The sequence below is a fragment of the Leucopleurus acutus genome (genome assembly GCF_964270905.1).
Source record: "Leucopleurus acutus genome assembly, chromosome: 15".
NCBI lineage: Eukaryota > Metazoa > Chordata > Mammalia > Artiodactyla > Delphinidae > Leucopleurus > Leucopleurus acutus.
In genome coordinates, this window is record NC_139157.1 from 72,157,327 (window position 1) to 72,178,046 (window position 20,720).

Consider the following 20,720-nt stretch of genomic DNA (forward strand, 5'->3'; position numbering starts at 1 on the left):
AACAGAGGATAATGATAAATGAGGACAGTCATTCATTCCTTCAGCAAGTAATTTTTATTTATCATCTATTCTAGTCCAGGCACTGGGCTACAATAAAAGATGAACATTTTAACAAGGCAGAAACAGTTCTTTGTCCCAAGGATGGTAGAGTCCAGCAAGGGGGACAGACAGTAGGCCACAGCAACAGTTTGCTGCTGAGAGTAAATAGGGCACCAGGGGAGCCACAGGATGCCACCTATCCCTGAGTTGGGGTGGGGAGTGCTCAAGGAAAGCACCTCTGAGGTGGTGATTGAGGAAGAAGAACTGGCCAAATAAAGGAGGAGAAAGAGGAAAGGAAAGGTGTTCCAGGCAGAGGCAGCAGCAAATCTAGCAGCAGCAGAATGGTTTTGCAGAATGGCAAAGCTCAGCACAGCTGGAGTGTGGACTGTAAGGGGTAAGGGAACTTACTGGGAGGTCTGAGAGATCTGGGGATAGATTTGGCACTTTCCCAGGTGTTGGTGTAAGTAGTGACTAAGGACTGAAGAACACCTATGTCTAGGGATCCCTGGTCATATATTTCCTGGATATAGAAACACGTCTGCAAAGAGGCAGAGGATGAGAACTGAGATTTCTCCCTGGATTAGTTTTCCGGAGTAAATCCCTCTCTCGTCATCTTATAACTGGGAACGTACCTACTACATGGAAAGACAAGAATTCTCAAAGACTCTGTCTGTGTATTGTGACAAATAGTAGAAACTCAAGAAAATGCTTCTATCTGTTCCAAATAGTTGGATATGTTGCTTGTGGCTTCTGCAATGCAAGAAATGAAGACCAGGCAGTGTGAAGCAGTGGAAAGGTGGCTACATCCTGGCAGTCTTATTTTCAGAGCAATATTTGGTTTTCTCCACTGAGAACCAGGACAAATGAGCTTCAAGGCAGGGCAGTTGAATGTCTTGAGCATGTGTCCCTTGACCTGCAGACATAAAGTGAGGATAAATGTCAGCCAGGGCGTAGCAAGTAAGGATGTATCGTAGTGACCTACATTTTGGCTTTTTAGAATGTAAACCAAACAATGTTTTAATTGTCCAGATACACAGAACTCCAGGAACAGGCTAAATTACCTTCTTGGATCACTTGAGCAGTTATAAATCACTGATTATATATTTGAGGTACTTTTTTGTTATTTATAGAAGGCTGATAACTTTTCATTTGAATAATATCTCATAATAGTTCATTAAAAAATGATGTACAAAGTAGAAAACAATATATCATTTAAATTACTTATGAGGTAAAGCCATTCACCTCCCCCGGCCTTGTGCTTTATTAGAATAATTTTGACTGTAAAATAACATTTCCTTTATGAGAATTTATATATATGTTTTTGTATAAGTTTTCCAAAGGTTAGATGAGGGGAAGGAAAAAATAATCCTAAATCCTTTATCCCTTGGTGGCCAGTTCTCCTAGTGTGATGGACTTTAGCACCTGTCTGTGCTCAAATCCCAGCCGGGCAACTCGAGCCGTACAACCTTGAATAGGTTATCTAAACTCTCTGAGCATCTGAGCGTCAGTTTGCCCACCTGTGATATAGGTATCTCAGTACATAATATTTTTGTCAGAAGATTGCATTGAGAATTAATTTAGCTCATTTATTGGACTTCTCTTGTGGTGTAGTGGTCAAGAATCCACCTGCCAATGCAGGGGACATGGGTTCAATCCCTGGTCCGGGAAGATCCCACATGCCACGGAGCAGCTAAGCCCGTGCGCCACAACTACTGAAGCCCGTGCACCTAGAGCCCGTGCTCTGCAACAAGAGAAGCCACCGCGATGAGAAGCCCACGCACCACAAGGAAGAGCAGCCCCCGCTCTCCACAACTAGAGAAAGCCCGTGCACTGCAACAAAGACCCAACGCAGCCAAAAATAAATAAATATAATAAATAAATTTATTTAAAAAAGAAAGAATTAATTTAGCTCATTCATGCTAGTACTAGATACATAGTGAAGGCTCAGTAAATGTTGGCAATTACTAGCTCTTAGAATAGTGGAGCTAAATGTTTTGATTGAGATTTTTATGAAAACTATGGACGTTTCCTCAGAATAAAATACTTATACACAGGACGTTTTGTATATATTTTCAGGAGTCTCACCAACCCCTTGAGGCTCTTTCATAATTAAGAGCAGCTGAGAGGGACTGAGATTCTGTGTACAAGGGGAGGGATTGCCTAGATAAGCACAAGGTCCACTGCTATGTATGAAAAATTGGTAAATTTGATAATGGGAGGATATGGAATTCTCTTCTGTTTGCATCTATTTTCTCATTGAAGTAAGAAGCAAAGCCATTGGTTGAGAATGAGGAGGGGAGGGAATGTTGGAGGTCTAAGGAGAGAAAAGTGAATAACTGGAAGAGTGAGAGAGTGAATGGCATAGGGAGAATGTAGCAGGATTGCCAGGCAGCCCTGGGACCCACCTGAGGTTTATGCTCACACGTTCACAGTGAGATCAGGTAACTGCTGAGCGCAAGTGCAGAGCAGAAGCATCAATGAGGGGGAATTACCTGGCAGTCCAGTGGTTTGGACTCCGCCCTTTCACTGCTGAGGGCCTGGGTTCAGTCCCTGGTCAAGGAACTAAGCAAGGAACTAAGATCCCCCAAGCTGTGCAGCACAGCCAGAAAAAAAAAAAAAAGAAAAGGATCAATGAGTATAACGAAGTTTGGGTATTTCCAGATGAGTCCCATGGAAGGAGAGGTAAGGGAATTGTGGTGTCTGATACGTTTCTCATGTGACTTCTACCCCTTGTTACAGCCTTTGTATGAGAATCTTGGACTGTGTGGTGGTGTGCAGACTCTCTGTTACTGGGAAGTGATGGGAGCTCCATCATGGGAGGGGCAGGAGTGCCGTCCCTTCCCTCCCCCTCCCCACTCATCTCTTCCCTACCAGGAGCTGGAGGAATCAGAATCTCTGTCTTCCATTGCCTTGGGGGGAGGAGGTAACCTTCTGAGCTGGGCAGGGAGGGAATCTACTCTAAAATAGACGCTCTTGCCTCTTTCCACCTGTTACTACATCAGGTAACTGTATTACTTACGCTAACTCCATCTTAGGTAACTACATTCCTGGCAATAGAATGTTCAGTTGTATTATCAAAGTGTTCTTTGATAATCAAGTTGCCTACGCAGTTAATAAACCATTTTCCAAGGAAAAAGTACTTAGTGCATAAAAAGGCATGTTCATACTGAATTTCCATGACTTAAAGTTTGGGGAAATATATGCCTTATTTCACTTGCCTTAAAGGGTAGGAAAATAAAAACAAATGAAGTGAAGGGCGCAACTTTCCCTGCTCTTTTTGCAAAAGTGTACACAGTCAATTTCTCTACCTATTTGACTCCACTGGTAGCATTTTATTTTCTCCATCGACTTGTTTCTGCTAAGGCCTTGAGAACAGGAGTTGCTAGCAGCTTCCTTCCCGTTGCTGCCAGAATTTGCGCTGTGATGAAACATGACCCAGGGAAGACAGAGAACAGAAGGGAAGCCAGCACTTGCTGCCTCTGCCACCTCCATAGGATCTGGGCTTCTCCTTTCAAGACTGGGTTCCAGGATTAGTACTCTTTCCCTTCCTCTTATATATAGCCCTTTTTTTTCTCAAGCAGAAGTTATTTTACCAGCTGGTGTGGAGGTCCAGGGCACACCCTACTGAGGCAGGAAATGAAGCATGTGCTCCTCTCTGCTCATCAGTAGAAAGGCAGTGTGAGATGACAGTGGGCAAAGACAAGCTTCCAAGCTAGACCTGAGCTGGAGTACGATTTATTGCAAGTTGCAATAATTTTTCCGCGTCTTACATATAATTCCTCCTCTTCTTCCTGCTTTTCCTCTTTCTTCCTTTCCAGGGTGTTCTGTCACCTATGACAAAAGCATTGAAATCAAACTGGCTTCAACCGTAAGGACTTTATGGGCTTGTGAAATTGGAAATGCTAGGTGAGACGGCTTCCGAGTGACCTAATCCCACAGCCCTTGCCCTCATATATGTATTTCTTTACCTCTTTGCTCCTTAGTGGACTGACTTCATTCCCAGGTTGGCGACAGCTCTGCGCCTTGCATCACAAAGAAACAATTTTGGAGGAATGTCCAAAATGTCTTCCAGAAGGCGGGGTAGAGCTTTAGCAGAAGCCCCGGGAAGCCTCTCCCTGGTCTCAGTGGATCACACGACAATTTACCAAACCTCTGGAAAGGAGGACGGGATTGCTTTTAGACAGCTAAGACCCATCCTAAGAACTGGGGATGGGGTCAGCCTTCTCAGAGACTGTATAGGGGAAGAAAACATCCATGGAAAGAAATTGAGGTTTTGTGAAGAAGGAAGAAAGAAGGAATGGATGCAGGGCCGCCAACCAACAATGCAGTCTACCTGGGGCTCGTGCACTGCTCAGGCAGGCTCCCTTCTCTATCTGGTTCCAGCTTAAAACTGCTCGGCCACCTGGCCCCGGAGGTCTCTTATGTCCCCCAGTAGCATTTTCCTGAAGTAGACTTTCTGGGCACACAGTCTGTACTAGAGTTGTAGAGACTTCATTTGTCACTCGGTCTTTCTTGGTGCTTTCGGTGGCCTGGTTTTTCTGAGCAGGATATGTCTTTTTCTTTTAGTCATTAATCCTCTCCCTGGCACTCTCACCATCTGAGGCTTCTAGGCTCCCATTCAAGATTCCTGTGCTCTGCCCAGTGAGTCACCTTCCTAGGAACTCATCATCTGGTCTTTTCTTGTTACTGACTTTGGCGTCAACTTTGAAAAGTCTAAAACCCAACTGTGTTTGCTGGCTCTCCATCCCTTATGCCAGATTCGTGTCCGTTCCCGTTTCATTTTCATCGTCATCACCCAGGGGCTTGAACTGAGCGGGGGAGACACTGTGAGGGCAGAAACAGTAGCCCAGGCGTGCTCAGCACTGCCGCTCAGAGGAGGCCCAGGTGTGCCTTTTCACGCGACAGGAGTGGCTCCACTGGAGGCGAGCCTCCCAGCCTAGAGACTGGAAGATGAGGCCCCCCAGCCGCCATCTACAAGATGAAGACCAGGTCTGCTTGCTCTCTTTGGGGGAGTTGCTGCCACTGAGGAAAGGGGAACTATTCTGTCGCTGGAACATTTTAAAGCACTTTCCCAATTTTCCAAAAACACAAATTAAAAACTGATTTACTACAAGGTGGTTCTGCCCTCCTGCCAACATCTGTACATCATAATCTGTCAAACTCTCTCTTCCAGGAAGAAATATGCGTTCCTGTGAATGAAGAGGGTGAAGCAGGCGCCTTTCCTATATTCTAATACTTTTTTGGTCCCTTGGAAAGAAAAATGGCACTGGCTTGGTAATTATAAAGGCACATTTTAAGATCTTTTATATATGTCCATATGCTTATGAAAGGGTCCAGGACCAAGTGATGTTATTATCATGATATTAGCCAACTTTGAGAACATACTGTGTGCCAGATACTAAAATGTATTCACTGATTTAGTCGTCACAAACTGCCTTGAGGGTAAGTGGTGCTAGGACTCATCCATGGAAGCTAGGACCCAGAGAAATTAATAATTTGGCCAAGTTAACCCACTTGGCAAAGAGCAGAGTTGTTTACCAGAGCGAGTCTCCAAAGTTCTCGCTCTTAACCACTTGTACCCTACTTGGAAGTCTGCCCACACCCTTTTATAACACATCCCTTGCATGATAGCACATTGTATTACTTCTCCTACTTTTAGGACTCTTCCTTTGTTGTCTTTTTGGGGGGGCTTCTTTTCTCTTTCCTATTCCTTTTTATGATTTCAGTGTGGAGGGAAGTTCATGCCAGCAAGGAGAGGTCTGACAAAGATGTCTGGGCCTGAGGGGGTTACTGGGTAGAGTCAAAAGAGGGATATTGGACTGGATGAATTCAATGAGTAATAAATTGATCCCAAAGGCTTAGAAGAAAAGGGTCCGGAATCTTGACAGGTGGAAAGTTATGCACAGTGGTCTCAGGAAGCAGTCAGACACTGGGGAATGAGCGACAGACCTTCTGTTTCTTACCTTGGCTTGTCCACCACCTGATTCACTCTATTTATTCAAAATTCTAGTGACCAGATCATCTGTAGGCCCTTCCCGGCATGGTTCCTTTGACATACCTTTATTTTGTCTTTGTCAATCCTACGTCAGCTTTATTATCTTAAAGGATCCTGGACCTTCCTGGATGAAGTTAAAAAAAAAAAAAATCTTAGAGCAGAAGCTCTTTTGTAGTTTTCTTCATGCACCAAAGATTTATTGAATATATACTATATTTCTAGTATTGCCTTGGGTTCAGGAAATTATTCAGATGGTGAAGACATCTTTAGCCCCTCTATAGAGGAGACAAAAAAAGGGAAAAGAAAACATTTTAGTCCTACGAATGTGTGTACATGAGCGAACTCTGATTCACGTCAGGTGGTAATGTTTGTCTTGACCTCCAGTCCACACCAGGTGATGAATCTCGTTTCAACCTTAAATGCAGACCATTTCTTTTCATGAGATTTAGTTTTGGTCAGCTGTCACTGGATTCAGAACTCCGTGGACCGGGCTTGTGTTTTCCCCGCTGTATCTCAGCATCCATCCCAGAGCCCGAGATGCAGCAGGAACAGCAGGAAGCATTTATTGTAAAAGATCACTTCTCATAAACCACTTGGTAATATTAGTGTGCCCTGTGTATGGATTTCTTTTGCCCTTTCTCCCAGCTTGACTCTCAGCCCTTTCAGACTTTCTAAAGCCTTTGTTTGCAAGAAGGACCCAGGAACTAAAGAGATTCTCAGGGAACTAAAAAAAAAACTTTCTGGAGGAGAGAGAGGTTGACAAAGATGTTGATATAGGTGACTCCTGAACAGCTCTCCTCCCACGGACACACCAACAGCTTGACATCTACAGCCACACACAGAGCAATCACACCTGCAGGAAATCCAGAAACGAACTGAGGGACTCCTACATAATGGAAAAATGAGAAACTACCCCCATCGAGATGAGCAGAAAAGGCCAGACACACCCTTGCCATAAACACACCCTTGGCCCAGCACCGTACAACGGGGGGCCTCCCAACTCCCAGCTTCTCTCTGATGAGTGAGGGGTTTGGAACCCACACTTAGCGTCCCAACTTTTAAGATTCCTACCTGAGAGACAGGCCCCCCAAACATCTAGCTCTGAAAGCCAAGACTATAGCAAACAAAGGAGCAGCTGTTTACAAGGGCACGAGCACTCATTGTGTCTGTTCCCCAGGGCTCTGCCCTGGGGAGCAGGCAAGATGAACCATCTCCCGGTCTTTCCCTGAAGGAGCTCCACCTGCATACTTTGAAAGCTGCTGCCTGAAGATCAGACTTCTCATTTAGCCCACGTCTAGATGCTGCCTGCAATCCTTCTTGGAGACCAGGGAAACAGATGGACATCTCCTCTGCTATCTCCCGATAGCCCTCTTCTTGTATCTTCAGTCTCTCCCTGGAAAGAGCTTGCACACATGCTTGTACCCCAGTTTTTGCTCTGTTGCCCAAGGGATGGGTCCCTGGGTTGCCTGGCTTTGATGGCAATCGGGCTTCCGTTCGTGGTCCAGCAAGCAAAGAAGCGGTTATTAACAGGTGCAAGAGCACCCCTCTTTCACAACTATATACACGAGCCTAATGCAGAGAGAGCAGGTAAAAAAAAGCCCTTCTCCCAGTTTCTCCCTGGAAAGGGCTTAACTACATACTTTCCCAGCTGCTTCCTGAGGGTACAGCTTCCAATCAGCCTACATCTAGGCACTGAATGGGATCCTCACCTTTGGGACACTGTTGGGTCTTGACAAACCCTCAACTCTTGGGAGCCACTAACAACAAAAGAGATGAGTTGGACAATCACAGACATATGAGAGACAACCGAGAGCTAGGGTGGGGCTAGAGGATAAAGTTCATCTCCTACGTGAGACCACGTTGTCAAGGCTGGGAGAGGTGGCTGTTTTATCTAATGTACAGGAGACAACATGGAGAGTCAAGGAAAATGAAGAAACAGGAATATGTCCCAAACAAAAGAACAAGATAAATCGCCAGAAACAGATCTGAACGAGATAGAGATAAGGAGTTTACCTGACAGAGTTCAAAATAATGGTGATAAGGATGCTCAGTGAGTTCAGGGGAGCAGTGCATAAACAAATTGAGAATTTCAACCAAGAGATGTAAAATATATAAAGTACCAGACAAGACACAGAGCTGAAGAATATAACTGAAAAATTTAATAGAGGCGTTCAGCAGCAGAATAGATGAAGCAGAAGAAAGGATCAGGGAAATCAAAGACAGGGCAGTGGAATTCATCCAATCAGAGGAACAGAAAGGAAAAAGAATGATAAAGAGTGAAGATAGCTTACGAGACTTAGGGGACACCATCCAATGGACCACTTTGCACATTACAGGGGTCCCAAAAGGGGAAGAGAGAAAGGGGAAGAAAGCTTATTCAAATAAATAATGGTTGAAAACTTTCCTAATCTAGGGAAAGAAACAGACATCCAATCCAGATCCAGGAAGCCCAGACGGTATCCATTCTGGAGCCTTTTCCTGTGATTGGGGACGGTGGGAGAGTGAAAACATGGGAGTGAATCCTGTGTGAAACTTTCGCCTGCAGTAAGCCTGAATTAAACTGTTATCACTGCATGTGATGGGATGTTGTGTTTGTCTAATGGGCCTGTATGTTTTCCCATGTTCCTACTGTCTTCGGGTGTAGGAGATCTGAGACAGGAGAATGGGTGAGAACGAAGATTTCAGAGCCTGACGGTGCATAGCATGAGCGAGTCATGACTGAAAACACTGCCTAGCGTCTTGGCTGCTGTCACATGTGTGAGGAGAGGGTCGAGGAAGAGGTGAGAGTAGGTTAGCTGTTTGCTCTTGCATGTTTCTATACTCAGGTGAAAACGTACAATGACATAGCATGCTGATTTCAATTCGTTTTGGCACCAGAAATAAAATCCTCAGAAGAAAGATTATCAGCTTGCCCATTTATTAAAAATCAAGCAAGCGGTGGTTGCAAAGATTTAACTAAAGCTTAGACTCTGAGGGAAACAATGCTGAACTACAGTTGGCCTCAGAACCTTGTACAGGCTCCCATTTACTGTCTATTTGCTCACCCCACCAGCGTGACACCCCTCGATCCTCCGCCTTCTGCTCCACTGGCCTGTGGCCATCATCCATTCTCAAGCTTAAGCTGTGGACAAGAGTGTTGTCACTTGGCACAAATGAACTTATCCAGGAAACAGAAACAGACTCACAGACATGGGGAAGAGACTTGTGGTTACCAAGGGGGAGAGGAATAAGGGAAGGATGGATTGAGAGTTTGGGGTTAGTAGATGCAAACTATTATATATGGAATGGATAAACAACAAGGTCCTACTGTATAGATTAGGGAACTATTCGATATCCTGTAATAAACCATAATGGAAAAGAATATGAAAAAGAATATATGTATGAATAACCGAATCACTTTGCTGTACACCAGAAACTAACACATTGTAAATCAACTATACTTCAATAAAACAAACAAACAAACAAACAAAAAGTGTGGTCAGTTGGAAGCCTGGGAGTGTGAGTATCTTTCCCTTTCCGTCCTAATTCTGAATCATGTTCACAGGCAATCCAACCCGTAAAACCAATGCGATTCTTATGCTTTCATTCTTTTCACCTTATGGAGCCTCAGTTTCCTCATCTGTAAAATGGAGAAACTAGATTTCAAAGTTTCCTTCCAGCTCCAATCTCCTATGGCATCTGTGACCTTTCTCTGCTGAGTAGAGAACTTAAGGTGATAATCAATGGGGTACCTCATTTTAAGTAGCAAGTGAGTTTCTGAAATAGCATGTGTGTGGAAAATTGTATTTTAAACATGACAACAATGGTTTTTAAAGGACATTTTTAGTGACTTGCTTTGGAAAGTTCTTTTCTCCAACTTCACCTAATTTGATGTGTTTTGATAGCTTGATTAAAAAAACACGTATCTGTTGTTTTCTGTCTATAAAATATATACTTGTTTTACCATGTGCTTGTTAAATAAAAGCATCAATAAAATCCTCTATCTCCATGATGCAGAAATGGTGTGGACATCATCTGAAGAGAGTTAAATATACAGCACTTGTTTCTGGGAGAGTGTCTGATACAGCAGTTGTGTTTACAGATCAACAAAGGACAAAAAACCAAATTCTTAAGTGCAATATTTTAATTGAGTACAAGGAACAGCAAATATATCAAGTGTATACTGAGTGAAATTTTATTCAGTGAAAGGGAGAAGGCACCATTTCCTTTAGTAAATTAAAGAACACAGCTTGAAGGACATTAGAAGTTATGAATTACAAGGGGGAAGGAAAATGCCTCATCAATTTGGGGAGAAGGCTTAGGCATCTGATGACGTCTGGACAACTTGAAGATACCTGTGGGCTTAACTCATTGTGCAGAAGATCCAGGCAGAATAACGGCTCCCCAAAGATGTCCATGCCTGATTCTGGGAACCTTTGTCTATATGACCTTCCATAGCAAAAGGGACTTTTGCAGATGTGATTAAGGCTAAGGACCTAGAAATGAGGAGGTGAGCCCAGTCTAATCTCATGAGTCCTTAAAATCAGAGACCCTTTCCTAGAGATGTGGTCATAGAAAACATGTCACAGAGATGGGATGTTTCTGGCTTTGAAAACAGAAGAAGGGGCTGTGAGCCAGGGTGTGCTGGCAGCCTCTAGAAGCTGGAAGAGTCAACAAAACAGATTCTCCTGTAGAGCCTCCGGAAAGGAATACAAGCCCTGCTGACACCTGATTTCAGTTGATGAGACCTGTAGTGGACTTCTGACCTAAAGAACTCTAAGGTAATATATATATGCTGTTTTAAGCAACTACATTTGTGGTAATTTGTTACAGAAGCAATAGAACACCAATGCACTTATTCAAATTCATATCCACATAAATAAAAATGCTGACATTTCAATGTCACATGACTTCACCAAAAAAAATCAAGATTTTGTCTTCCAGATCCCTTATTTTATGCTCCATGAAGGAAATATTTATGTCCTACAATGCTGAAACAAGATCAAAATTAAAAACTGGGTGGTGCTTTAATTTCTCTGACTGCCTGTGGCCTTTCCTTGGCTCATGTGGGCTGACTGTGTTTCTCTTGCCCCTTCCTTGGTGCACAGCAAGCTCTCTTTTGGGGATGGTTTCTCTCTGCCTTTCATGACTAACCTGCCCTAAAAGCCCTTCAATTGTACCTTCCCATTTGAAATATTTGTGAGAATTGTTTCAAGATTTTTATGGAGAGTAGTATATTCTAATCTTTTCCTTGAGAATTCCTCTTTTAACTTATCATGCTTATTATTTTAAAAATATTCTTCTAACAACTTCAGTTTGTTGGGTCTTTTTATCTTCAGATGCTCTTGGCCTTGAATATTGAGACAAGGTGAACCTGTCTCATTTGAAAACATTTTGTGTAATTGGATGCACAAAGAACTCATCACTGTAGGGATTCCTAGGTATAGAGTCCTCCAGGCAAATATTTTCTACAGATTCCTCCTGGGGCTCCCACTTCAGGGAGACTGGATGACCTATCTATCTAAAGGCTTCCCACTTCAGGGAGACTGGATATCTATCTAAAGGCTTTCCCTTTAGCCTCTTTCATCCAAAGGCAGGAGTAGGGACCATCTAAGCAGCCTAGATCAACCAAAGGTGAGGGATGTTCCAAAGCAATGGATTCATGCAACCCCATGTTACCTTTCTTGGTGTAAAAAAGGAAAGAGAGTAAAATGTTTCTCCCAACCCAAGCTTGCCTTATCCATTGAGTGCCAGGAGCATGGAAACATCTAAGGGCCTTAGAATTCCATCTCTGTAATACACCCAGGCCACTCACTTTAGTCGCTGCTCTTTTATTTGGTCTGAATGTTTGTGTCCCCCCCCCCCCAAATTCGTATGCTGAAATCTTAATGCCCAATGTGATGGTATTAGGAGGTGGGGCCTTTGGGAGCAGATTAGGTCATGAGGGCGGAGCCCACACGAATGGGATTAGTGCCCTTAAAAAAGAGATCACACAGAGCTCCCTAGCCCCTTCTGTTATGTGAGAACACGGCAAGAAGTCTGCAACCTGGCCGGAAGAGGGCCCTCACCAGACCATGCTGCCACCCTGACCTGGGGCTTCCAGCATCCGGAACTGTGAGAAGTAAATTTCTGTTGTTTATGAGCCACCTGGTCTGTGGTGTTTTGTTAGAGCAGGCTGAATGGACTAAGACACCTCCTCAGACTATCTCAGTTTTAAAAGTGTGATTATTAAGGCTACAGAGAAGCCTCATGGAAGTCCTGAAAATGCTGAACAACTGGTCCTTAGAAAGAGCAGGCCCTGGGGCAGCGTTGGGGAGCTCGCAATCAGTTTATGGACTTTGCAGTACTTCCTCACTCAGCTGCTCTCCTTTCTCTCTGTCTTACAGCAGACCCAGGCTCTCAGCATCCCCATGCACATTTCTACAAGAAGAATATGATTGCCTCTCACCCTCCCCCACCATCGCGGTCCCTGGAACAATTATCTTGCTTGGGAGAATCACACTCAATAAGCACTGCCACCTGTGGCTGGGGCCTCCTGGCCCTTTTATCACAGGCTGTGACTGGGCTTTGGTGAAGCAGGACATACCTGGTCCACAAATGCACACACCCCACTCCCGCTTCTCCCCTTCATACCTTGTTCTACATTTTAATCTCTTGCCTATCAATTGGTATATCATTTTTTTCTTTGTTATCCCGGTTTAACTTTAGCACCCTTTTTAGGGTACAGCTTCAGACTTTCTCTTTAGGAATTTGTTACCACAATGAAGAAGCATCCTGGCCTATGTCCTTCCTTGGACCAACAAAGTAGACCCATTTCTTGTCTTGTCCTTAATACCATCAGGAACGACAAGAAGCAGAAGACATTTGATTCCTTTGTTTTCTTCTAGCAATAGCTCATTCTAGAGGTTGTGACCCTATTTTACATCTTAAGATATCATTCTGGCTGGATTTTTCTCTCTCATTTATTCACTTTAATATTGAATGAAATATTTTTACCGTATGAATCCCAGGAGGCAGGCTGATTGTTGTGAAGTGTTTCTTTAATAATTCAATCATTTTCTTTAACTGTAGATAGACCACCTGGTTCATACTTGAATTTCACTAGATATAAATTTCTTTAAAAAACTTTTTTCTTATTGAAGTATAGTTGATGTACAATATTATATAAGTTACAGTATAGTGATACACAATTTTTAAAGGTTATATTTCATTTACAGTTATTATATTGTAAAATATTGGCTATGTTCCCCACGTTGTCACTAGGTTTTGAGTTTAAAATAGATTTCAAAATATGATTCCCAGGAGGCGCCTTGTTTGCCAATATGGTGGGGAAGAAGGGCATGGACTTTGGGGGTGAGATATTCCTGGATTCAAATTCCAGGTCTGCCACTTGCCAATTGTGAGAACTTGGGCAAATTGCTTAATTTCTCTAAGCATCCGTTTCCTCATCGGTGTGAAGGAGATAGTAACTGCTCTTTCAGTGGCGTTAAGTCAGTTGGTGCATGTAACCGGTGAGCACACTGTCTGGCACATGGTTATTTCCCTTCCTTTTTGTCCTCCCTTGTTTTCTGCACAAGTCCTTTTGCACTGAGTTCATTCAAATTTCAGTGTAGACTTTCTTACCGAGACACTTGAAATTAGATTTCTACTGCCTGCTCTTCAGCACTTTTCTTTTTAAATAGTATCCCAATCTTGTTGCCAAATAATAATATAGTTGTTTTAATATCTCGGGTAGCAGGGGTCCCAGCTTAAAAGGAAATTATTTCCTCCTTCTGATTCTAGGAGGATTTAGTGGAGCTTTACTTAATCAGACCAAAGAACGTCATAGGAAAGAATTCAATCTGTGAGAGGGAGAGATGGAAGTAAAAGTCTGGTTTCAGGTTGGTGGACAAGGGCTCAAAGGGGCCAAGAGGAAGTTAAACGTAGAGCTCTATACCCAGAGCTCAGTTTCAATCAGGGCAGGCTTTTATTCATTGTGTTTTCTTGGAGGATTTATTCGATGGAGGGTTTTACACCTTAGAAAATTTGAATACTATATCCCTTTGGTATGTAACCTTGGAACCTGGAGACAATTTAACTCAGAAATCAAAATGAATAACATTCCTGCTGACGTTATGCTACTACTCTCCTCATATGCATATAGTGTTTCGTAGGACTTAAAGATTTATTTTTATCCAATCCTTGACAGGATTTTTATTTCCATTTAAATTTGTAGGTCATGGCTAGTGTTCATCAACCAATTAATATGTACACATGATCTCAAAGTTAGTCGAGTTTCTAGCCATATTTATAAACTTATGTTTTATTAACCAACATTTTCTAATTTTTTGTTAGACACTGTTGCTATGTCAAAGTGACTTTTTTTAAATCAGAGTAAAGTCGATTTACAATATTGTATTAGTTTTTCAGGTGCATAGCAAAGTGATTCAGTTTTCTGTATATAATATTTGTATTTTTTCAGATTATTTTCCATTCTAGGTTATTACAAGGTATTGAATATAGCTCCCTGTGCTATACAGTAAATCCATGTTGCTTATCTATTTTATGTATAGTAGTTTGTATCTGTTAATCCCATCCCCTAATTTGCCCCTCCCTCTTCCTTTTCCCCTTCGGTAACCACAAGTTTGTCTTCTAAATCTGTGAGTCTGTTTCTGTTTTGTCTATAGATTCATTTGTATTGCTTTTTAGATTCCACATATAAGTGATGTCATATAATATTTGTCTTTCTCTGACTTCACTTCATATGATATTCTCTAAGTCCATCCACATTGCTGCAAATTGTAATATTTCATTCTTTTTAGTGACTGAGTAATATTCCACTATATATATATATATATATATATATATATATGTGTGTGTGTGTGTATATATATATGTGTGTGTGTATATATATATATATGTGTGTGTGTTTGTATATATATATACCACATCTTTTTAAACCAATCATCTGCTGATGGGCACTTGGCTTATTTCCATGTCTTGGCTATTGTAAATAGTGCTGCTGTGAACATTGGAGTGCATGTATCTTTTCAAATTAGAGTTTTCATTTCTTTCCAGATATATGCCCAGGAGTGGGACTGCTAGATCATTTGGTAGCTCTGTTTTTGGCTCAAAATGACTTTCCTGAGTCTGCAAAAGTTTGTGTTATCTCCCTTTCCCAATGTTACTTTTTTTTTTTTTTAAAGCAGAGGTCTTCTTAGAAGCCCATATGATTTAAATTTATTTATTTATGGCTGTGTTGGGTCTTCGTTTCTGTGGGAGGGTTTTCTCTAGTTGTGGCAAGCGGGGGCCACTCTTTATCGCAGTGTGCGGGCGTCTCTTGTTGCGGAGCACAGGCTCCAGACGCCCAGGCTCAGTAATTGTGGCTCACAGGCCCAGTTGCTCCGCGGCATGTGGGATCTTCCCAGACCAGGGCTTGAACCTGTGTCCCCTGCATTGGCAGGCAGACTCCTAACCACTGAGCCACCAGGGAAGCCCCCAATGTTACTTTTTATAAAGCATTCTTCTGTTGTAATATCTATTTCTCTTGGGTATGAAACCATTTCTTTACTTCTTAACAGTTGCCTTGATGAAAACATCCCACTGCTACAGATATCTATTGGAAATATAGACATTTCTCCCCTTTCTGTTACATCAAATCATTGGATACACACTCAGAAACTGGAAGGAGGAATTAGGCTGTACATATCATAATGAACAGAGGTGCAACAGCATCCATCAATACTGGCCTACAAAACCATTGAAACTTATCAGATATATTCACAAAGCATGATTAAGCAACAAGTTCTCATATTTCTTTTTCTTCAAAGAAAGAGTCATAGTGACCTCAGGAGGTGAGCCATGTTCTTGATATTGGCCAAAGTCACCATATGCCTTCTTTTGTACAAGGAAGTAAAATCAAAGGTGGCATGAGGTCCTGGGGAATCCTGGCTGCCTCCTAGGACATTCTTTAATATCATGGCACGTAGAGTTGTGTTCTTCTCACTGAGGTCTCTTCCACGTAGCAGTAGTTCCCAACCCTTCTATTCACCAGGGGAGTTTCTAAGAAATACTGATGCTCATGTTTCACCCTGGACAAATCAGAATCTTCCTCTATATTTCTAATATGCCACCTGGGTGAGGGCCACTAACTTAAGGCTTCAATTCAACCTTCATTCATCTTCGAAAACGACAGGTGAATACGACTTACAGGGCAGCCGGTGGGTTTTTCTACATCTAGCCTGCCTCCTTGCCTGAGGAATTCAAAATTGTATGCAGAGATGGTTCTAAACACTTAATGAGATCTCCTGAAATATTAATTTTAACCTTCCCTAAGGAAGGTTGCTGCTAGTAACATAAATACAATTCCTAGCTTTTTTTTTTTTTGCATCCGGTTTACTTGCTGACGATTCAGATTCACACCTTTGATCATTTACCCACACAATGGAAAACAACTGGCTAAAGGAAACTCAAGCTACGTATTCAGTTAACAGCTGATTCGCATCCTGACTGTTTCTTCAAGCTGCTCTAGAGGCTTCTGTGTTCTGTCACGGGAGGTTTTCAGCCAGAGCTGTTAATTAAGGCTCATTAGGAGAGTCAAAATAGATTGTTCTGTTTCCATCTTCATATTCTTTTTTTTTTTTTTTTTGCGGTACGCGGGCCTCTCACTGCTGTGGCCTCTCCCGTTGCGGAGCACAGGCTCTGGATGCACAGGCTCAGGGGCCATGGCTCACGGGCCCAGCTGCTCCGCGGCACGTGGGATCTTCCCGGACCGGGGCACGAACCCATGTCCCCTGCATCAGCAGGCAGACTCTCAACCACTGCGCCACCAGGGAAGCCCCATCTTCATTTTCTTGCATCTCCATTAGTTTTACATTCGTAGGCTTAGCTGCCAGTCCCTGACTCTAACTTTGATTTATTGATACTTACCTTCTACATAGATCTGCCAATTTCACACCCTCCTACTCCCCTGGTAAGTCTGCCAGGCCCCCTCCGCATGCTCACCTGGTACCCTTACTTCCCTGGCCATCCCATTCATCCTACACCCTTGCTTCCCAAACTTGCAACCGTATTCTGCTATTCTTGGTCCTGTTGCTCACTTGACAACATCTTCCTTGCCTGTCTTGACCTTCATCCGTTCTGATGCTCTCCACTCTCAAGCCTGAGCTCTGTGTCTGTGCCCTCTCCTGACTTCTACCCACCTCTGCTAGCCTCCATCCACTTGGGAGACCGAGTTATGAATTTCTACCAAATTATGTGAAAACGGGGTTAGTTTTCCGTTCCTAAAAGTGATTTAATCAAGCTCTGTTTTTGCTATTGCTATGAAAGCCCTCTGATATCTATGCTTGCCTGCCTTTTGATAAAGTACTCCATTGGCAGATAAATGGAAAATTCTCTAAAGTGTAATTAGAGTATAAGGTAAAATTACATGTACTCGTGGAACACTGGGGCAGCAGGGAAAAGAAATCTGCAGCTGAAGTCTCAGTCTGGAAGAACCTAAATAAGTGAGAATTTTAATAAAAAGGCCAGAGCAATGAACACTTCTGCAGACAAATGATATTTTCTGCCCTGAGGAGCCTCATTTCTGTTCACTGTAGGACTATATAAAAACCAGACTTGCAGATATAAATTTGAGGAGCTGTGTCACACATTTTATTGGGGATTTCATGTGTAGTCTGGCTCTGAGAGAGAAAAGGCCATGCCTTTGTAGCTCAAATATTGTTTATCTGAATTCTGTAATATATATTTAGTTAGGTGTAATTGGAATTAATGGCTCTCAGGGAGCTTGCAGGAACAAGGGCATTTGACCATTTAAATTTCTGAGCAGTGAGAATCCACATGGTAAACCATTATAAAGTATATCCTTTTTATTTCCAGTGATCTAACAAAATGTGGATGTCTTTGACTCTGCAGATAACTAATAGAATTAGAAATACAGGTTAGGAAAGTTCAAGAATAATCTTCCCAAGGAAAGCTATGGCCTGACGTGATTATTAAACATTAGAGTTTAAAAGTTAAAAAAAAAATTTTTTTTTCTTAGAGAAGATTTTCTTATTTAAGCCATTCTGGACTTTTTACAAAGGCCTGGAAAACAAGGCAAAAACCTGGCCTCTTATGGGTACTTGATATAATGTGAAAACAATGTGGTTTTGTTTCGTTTTCCCTGTAGGGGTAAAAAGACAATAGGGCAGTCCCAGATTCTTTTTTTTTTTTTTTTTTTTTTTTTTTTTTTTTGCTGTACGCGGGCCTCTCACCGTTGTGGCTTCTCCGTTGCGGAGCACAGGCTCTGGACACGCAGGCTCAGCGGCCATGGCTCACGGGCCCAGCCACTCCGCTGCATGTGGGATCCTCCCGGACCGGGGCACGAACCCGTGTCCCCTGCGTCGGCAGGCGGACTCTCAACCACTGCGCCACCAGGGAAGCCCCAAGATTCTTAAATGGATTCTCCTCCAGGCAGTGGACAGAAACACTCCTCTTTATCCAACTCTCAGTCACTCCAGAAGAGGTGGCCTGATTTTTGCTTTGTTGTGAAATTAAAGAAGGCCAGTGCAAGGTAGAATAATAGCAGTCCTATGGCTTTTAAAATTTTACTGCATCATTAAACCATCAACCCTTGAATGGGAAAAAGATAACGTTTTATTCAGAAGTCTCTAATTCCTGGAATTCTTAATCAAAATTCCATGTCTTCCAAAAATGGTTTTCAGTGGCTATAATTTATGCTATTAAGTTGCTCTCATAACTTATGTAAGAAAACATAGGGAAACATCTTTTTCTAAAAGCTTCCAGGAATATGGTAGATAAAACATTTAAAGGTACCAATCAGTTCTGGGTTATGGTCAAAGTATTCAGGGGATTTCCGTATTGATCTATATATAGACCAGTGGTTCTCAAAGTGTACCCGCTCCCCCTGCCAACAGCATAGGCATCACCTGGCAGGGGTTAGCGGGCTGGGGGGAAGGGGGTTGTTCTCAGCCCCTGCTCCAGGCCCACTGAATCAGAAACTCTTCAGGTGGACCCAGAAATCTATATATTTTTTTTCTTTTTTGACCACCCCACAAGGCTTGTGGGATCTTAGTTCCCCGATCAGGGATGGAACCCGCGCCCTCGGCAGTGAAAGCGCGGAGTCCTAACCACTGGACCGCCAGGGAATTCCTGCAATCTGTATTTTAACAAGCCCTCCTGCTGATTCCATTGCATGCTGCAGTTTGGAAAATGGGTTGGTGGGCCTGTCAACTCATTCATTCAACAAATCGTTATAGACACCAAATATGTACCAGATAGTGTTCTAAATTTCTATGAAGGAATGGATGGGAGGTTAAGGGAAGTGTAAAAAGGAAAAGAGGAGATCTGGATCGCCTTTGGCGATTTATCAAAATAAAAATGCCTGGACCGCCACCTCACACCCAACGAACCACCACCTTCCACTGTAGTAGCCATGCCTCCATCCAAGGAATAAGGACGGGCAGAATGGTGAAAGCGTTCCGAGCATCTGATGAAGGGATGAAATACGAATGGAAGATCCCTTCCCTGGGGGCTAGGGCTGCACACAGAGTAGGAGAGAAGAGGATTTCCCACCAGAGGCATCATTTGGTGACAAGTCTGTTTACTACATTTGCAGGAAGGGACAGGAAGCAGACAGAGGCAACAGGGCTTCTATGTAATGGGCGTATGTTTCCAGGCATCACTCAGCTCCGAATATATTTCATACCGGAGATGTTTACAAAACGCTTCCCGTCACTGAGGCACAAAGCACAGGGCTCTGGCAGAGCATGTGTGGAATTTTAAAAGAGGAGCTTAGGTTCCAGCCAAACTGGACCATCATTTTTTCCTGAACATTTCCCACCTCCTCCCATTTCCTAGGCTTTGATCCATCTCTTTTCTGCCATCTGGAATGCCTCCACCTCATTTCTACTTGTCAAAAGCCCATAAATTCATTAAAGCACAGTTTTTTAAAAATCCTGTTATAAATACTGGCCTAATCTGCCCTCCAACTTAGTACAATGTCTTCTTCCTTCAATTTCCCCACTGCATTCGGTGTGTACCTTTGTGTTCTGAGCCCTGTGTGCACACAGCCTGGTGGGTAGAAATAGAAGTAGTTTCCCAGAAATGAATCTAACGAACTCATCAGCCACCAATCACCTATAGAAAACACTTGATTTTGCCGCTTCAGGTTTCCTCAATCACTAGTTAAATCAGGACTAGTTAAATTCAGTCGTTTTCGGTTCATGCCGCCTATCAGGGTTGGTGTAGCCTCTTACGTGTTCTCCCTTCCTTCCGGCACGCAGGAAGGAGCTGCGGCGGGGGCTGCATGGCACGGACACCTCGTGGCACAGGGCAGGCAGGTAGGTGTTCCTGGTCGGCCTTCTGTGAGGTCTCGCTGTGTCTGTTCTGGAGGTACCTCTGGCTGGAGTTGCTGGCCATCTCTTCTCTTCCCACCATCTTCTCTCTCAGCTCTGCCCCCACCAGGGCTGCTGATTTTCTGTGACGGTGACCCCATCGTCCCCTGGACTTGCAGCCTCTGCTGAGGGTTCCCTTTCCCCACGACACAGCATTCTCAGGCACGAGGACTCAACACAGAGAGGAGGATTGTGTCCTTTATTCTCAGAGGCCTTCGTGCCCCTCTGAAAGGATTGCAGAGATTTTCTGGATTGTTTTCACTTTGTGCTGGAGGAGAGGATGCGGGTATATCTCAGATGCTCTCAGCTTAGACACAGGTTGTTCCCATTTC

The 20,720-nt window shown here is 43.2% G+C and overlaps 1 protein-coding gene across 2 annotated transcripts in view; it reads left to right on the forward strand.

The window, feature by feature from the left end:
* The window catches only part of UBE3D (ubiquitin protein ligase E3D), a gene marked incomplete at its 5' end in the record, with an annotated part of 323,692 nt that extends 315,160 nt beyond the window's left edge, over positions 1 to 8,532 (forward strand). For both annotated transcript variants that reach the window (XM_082855932.1, XM_082855933.1), the window contains 2 exons: positions 5,213 to 5,313; positions 8,448 to 8,532. In XM_082855932.1, coding sequence (XP_082712058.1) covers positions 5,213 to 5,272 — 60 coding nt within the window. In that variant the 3' untranslated portion in view covers positions 5,273 to 5,313; positions 8,448 to 8,532. The remainder of the gene's footprint in view (positions 1 to 5,212; positions 5,314 to 8,447) is intronic.
* Positions 8,533 to 20,720: the final 12,188 nt, after the last annotated feature.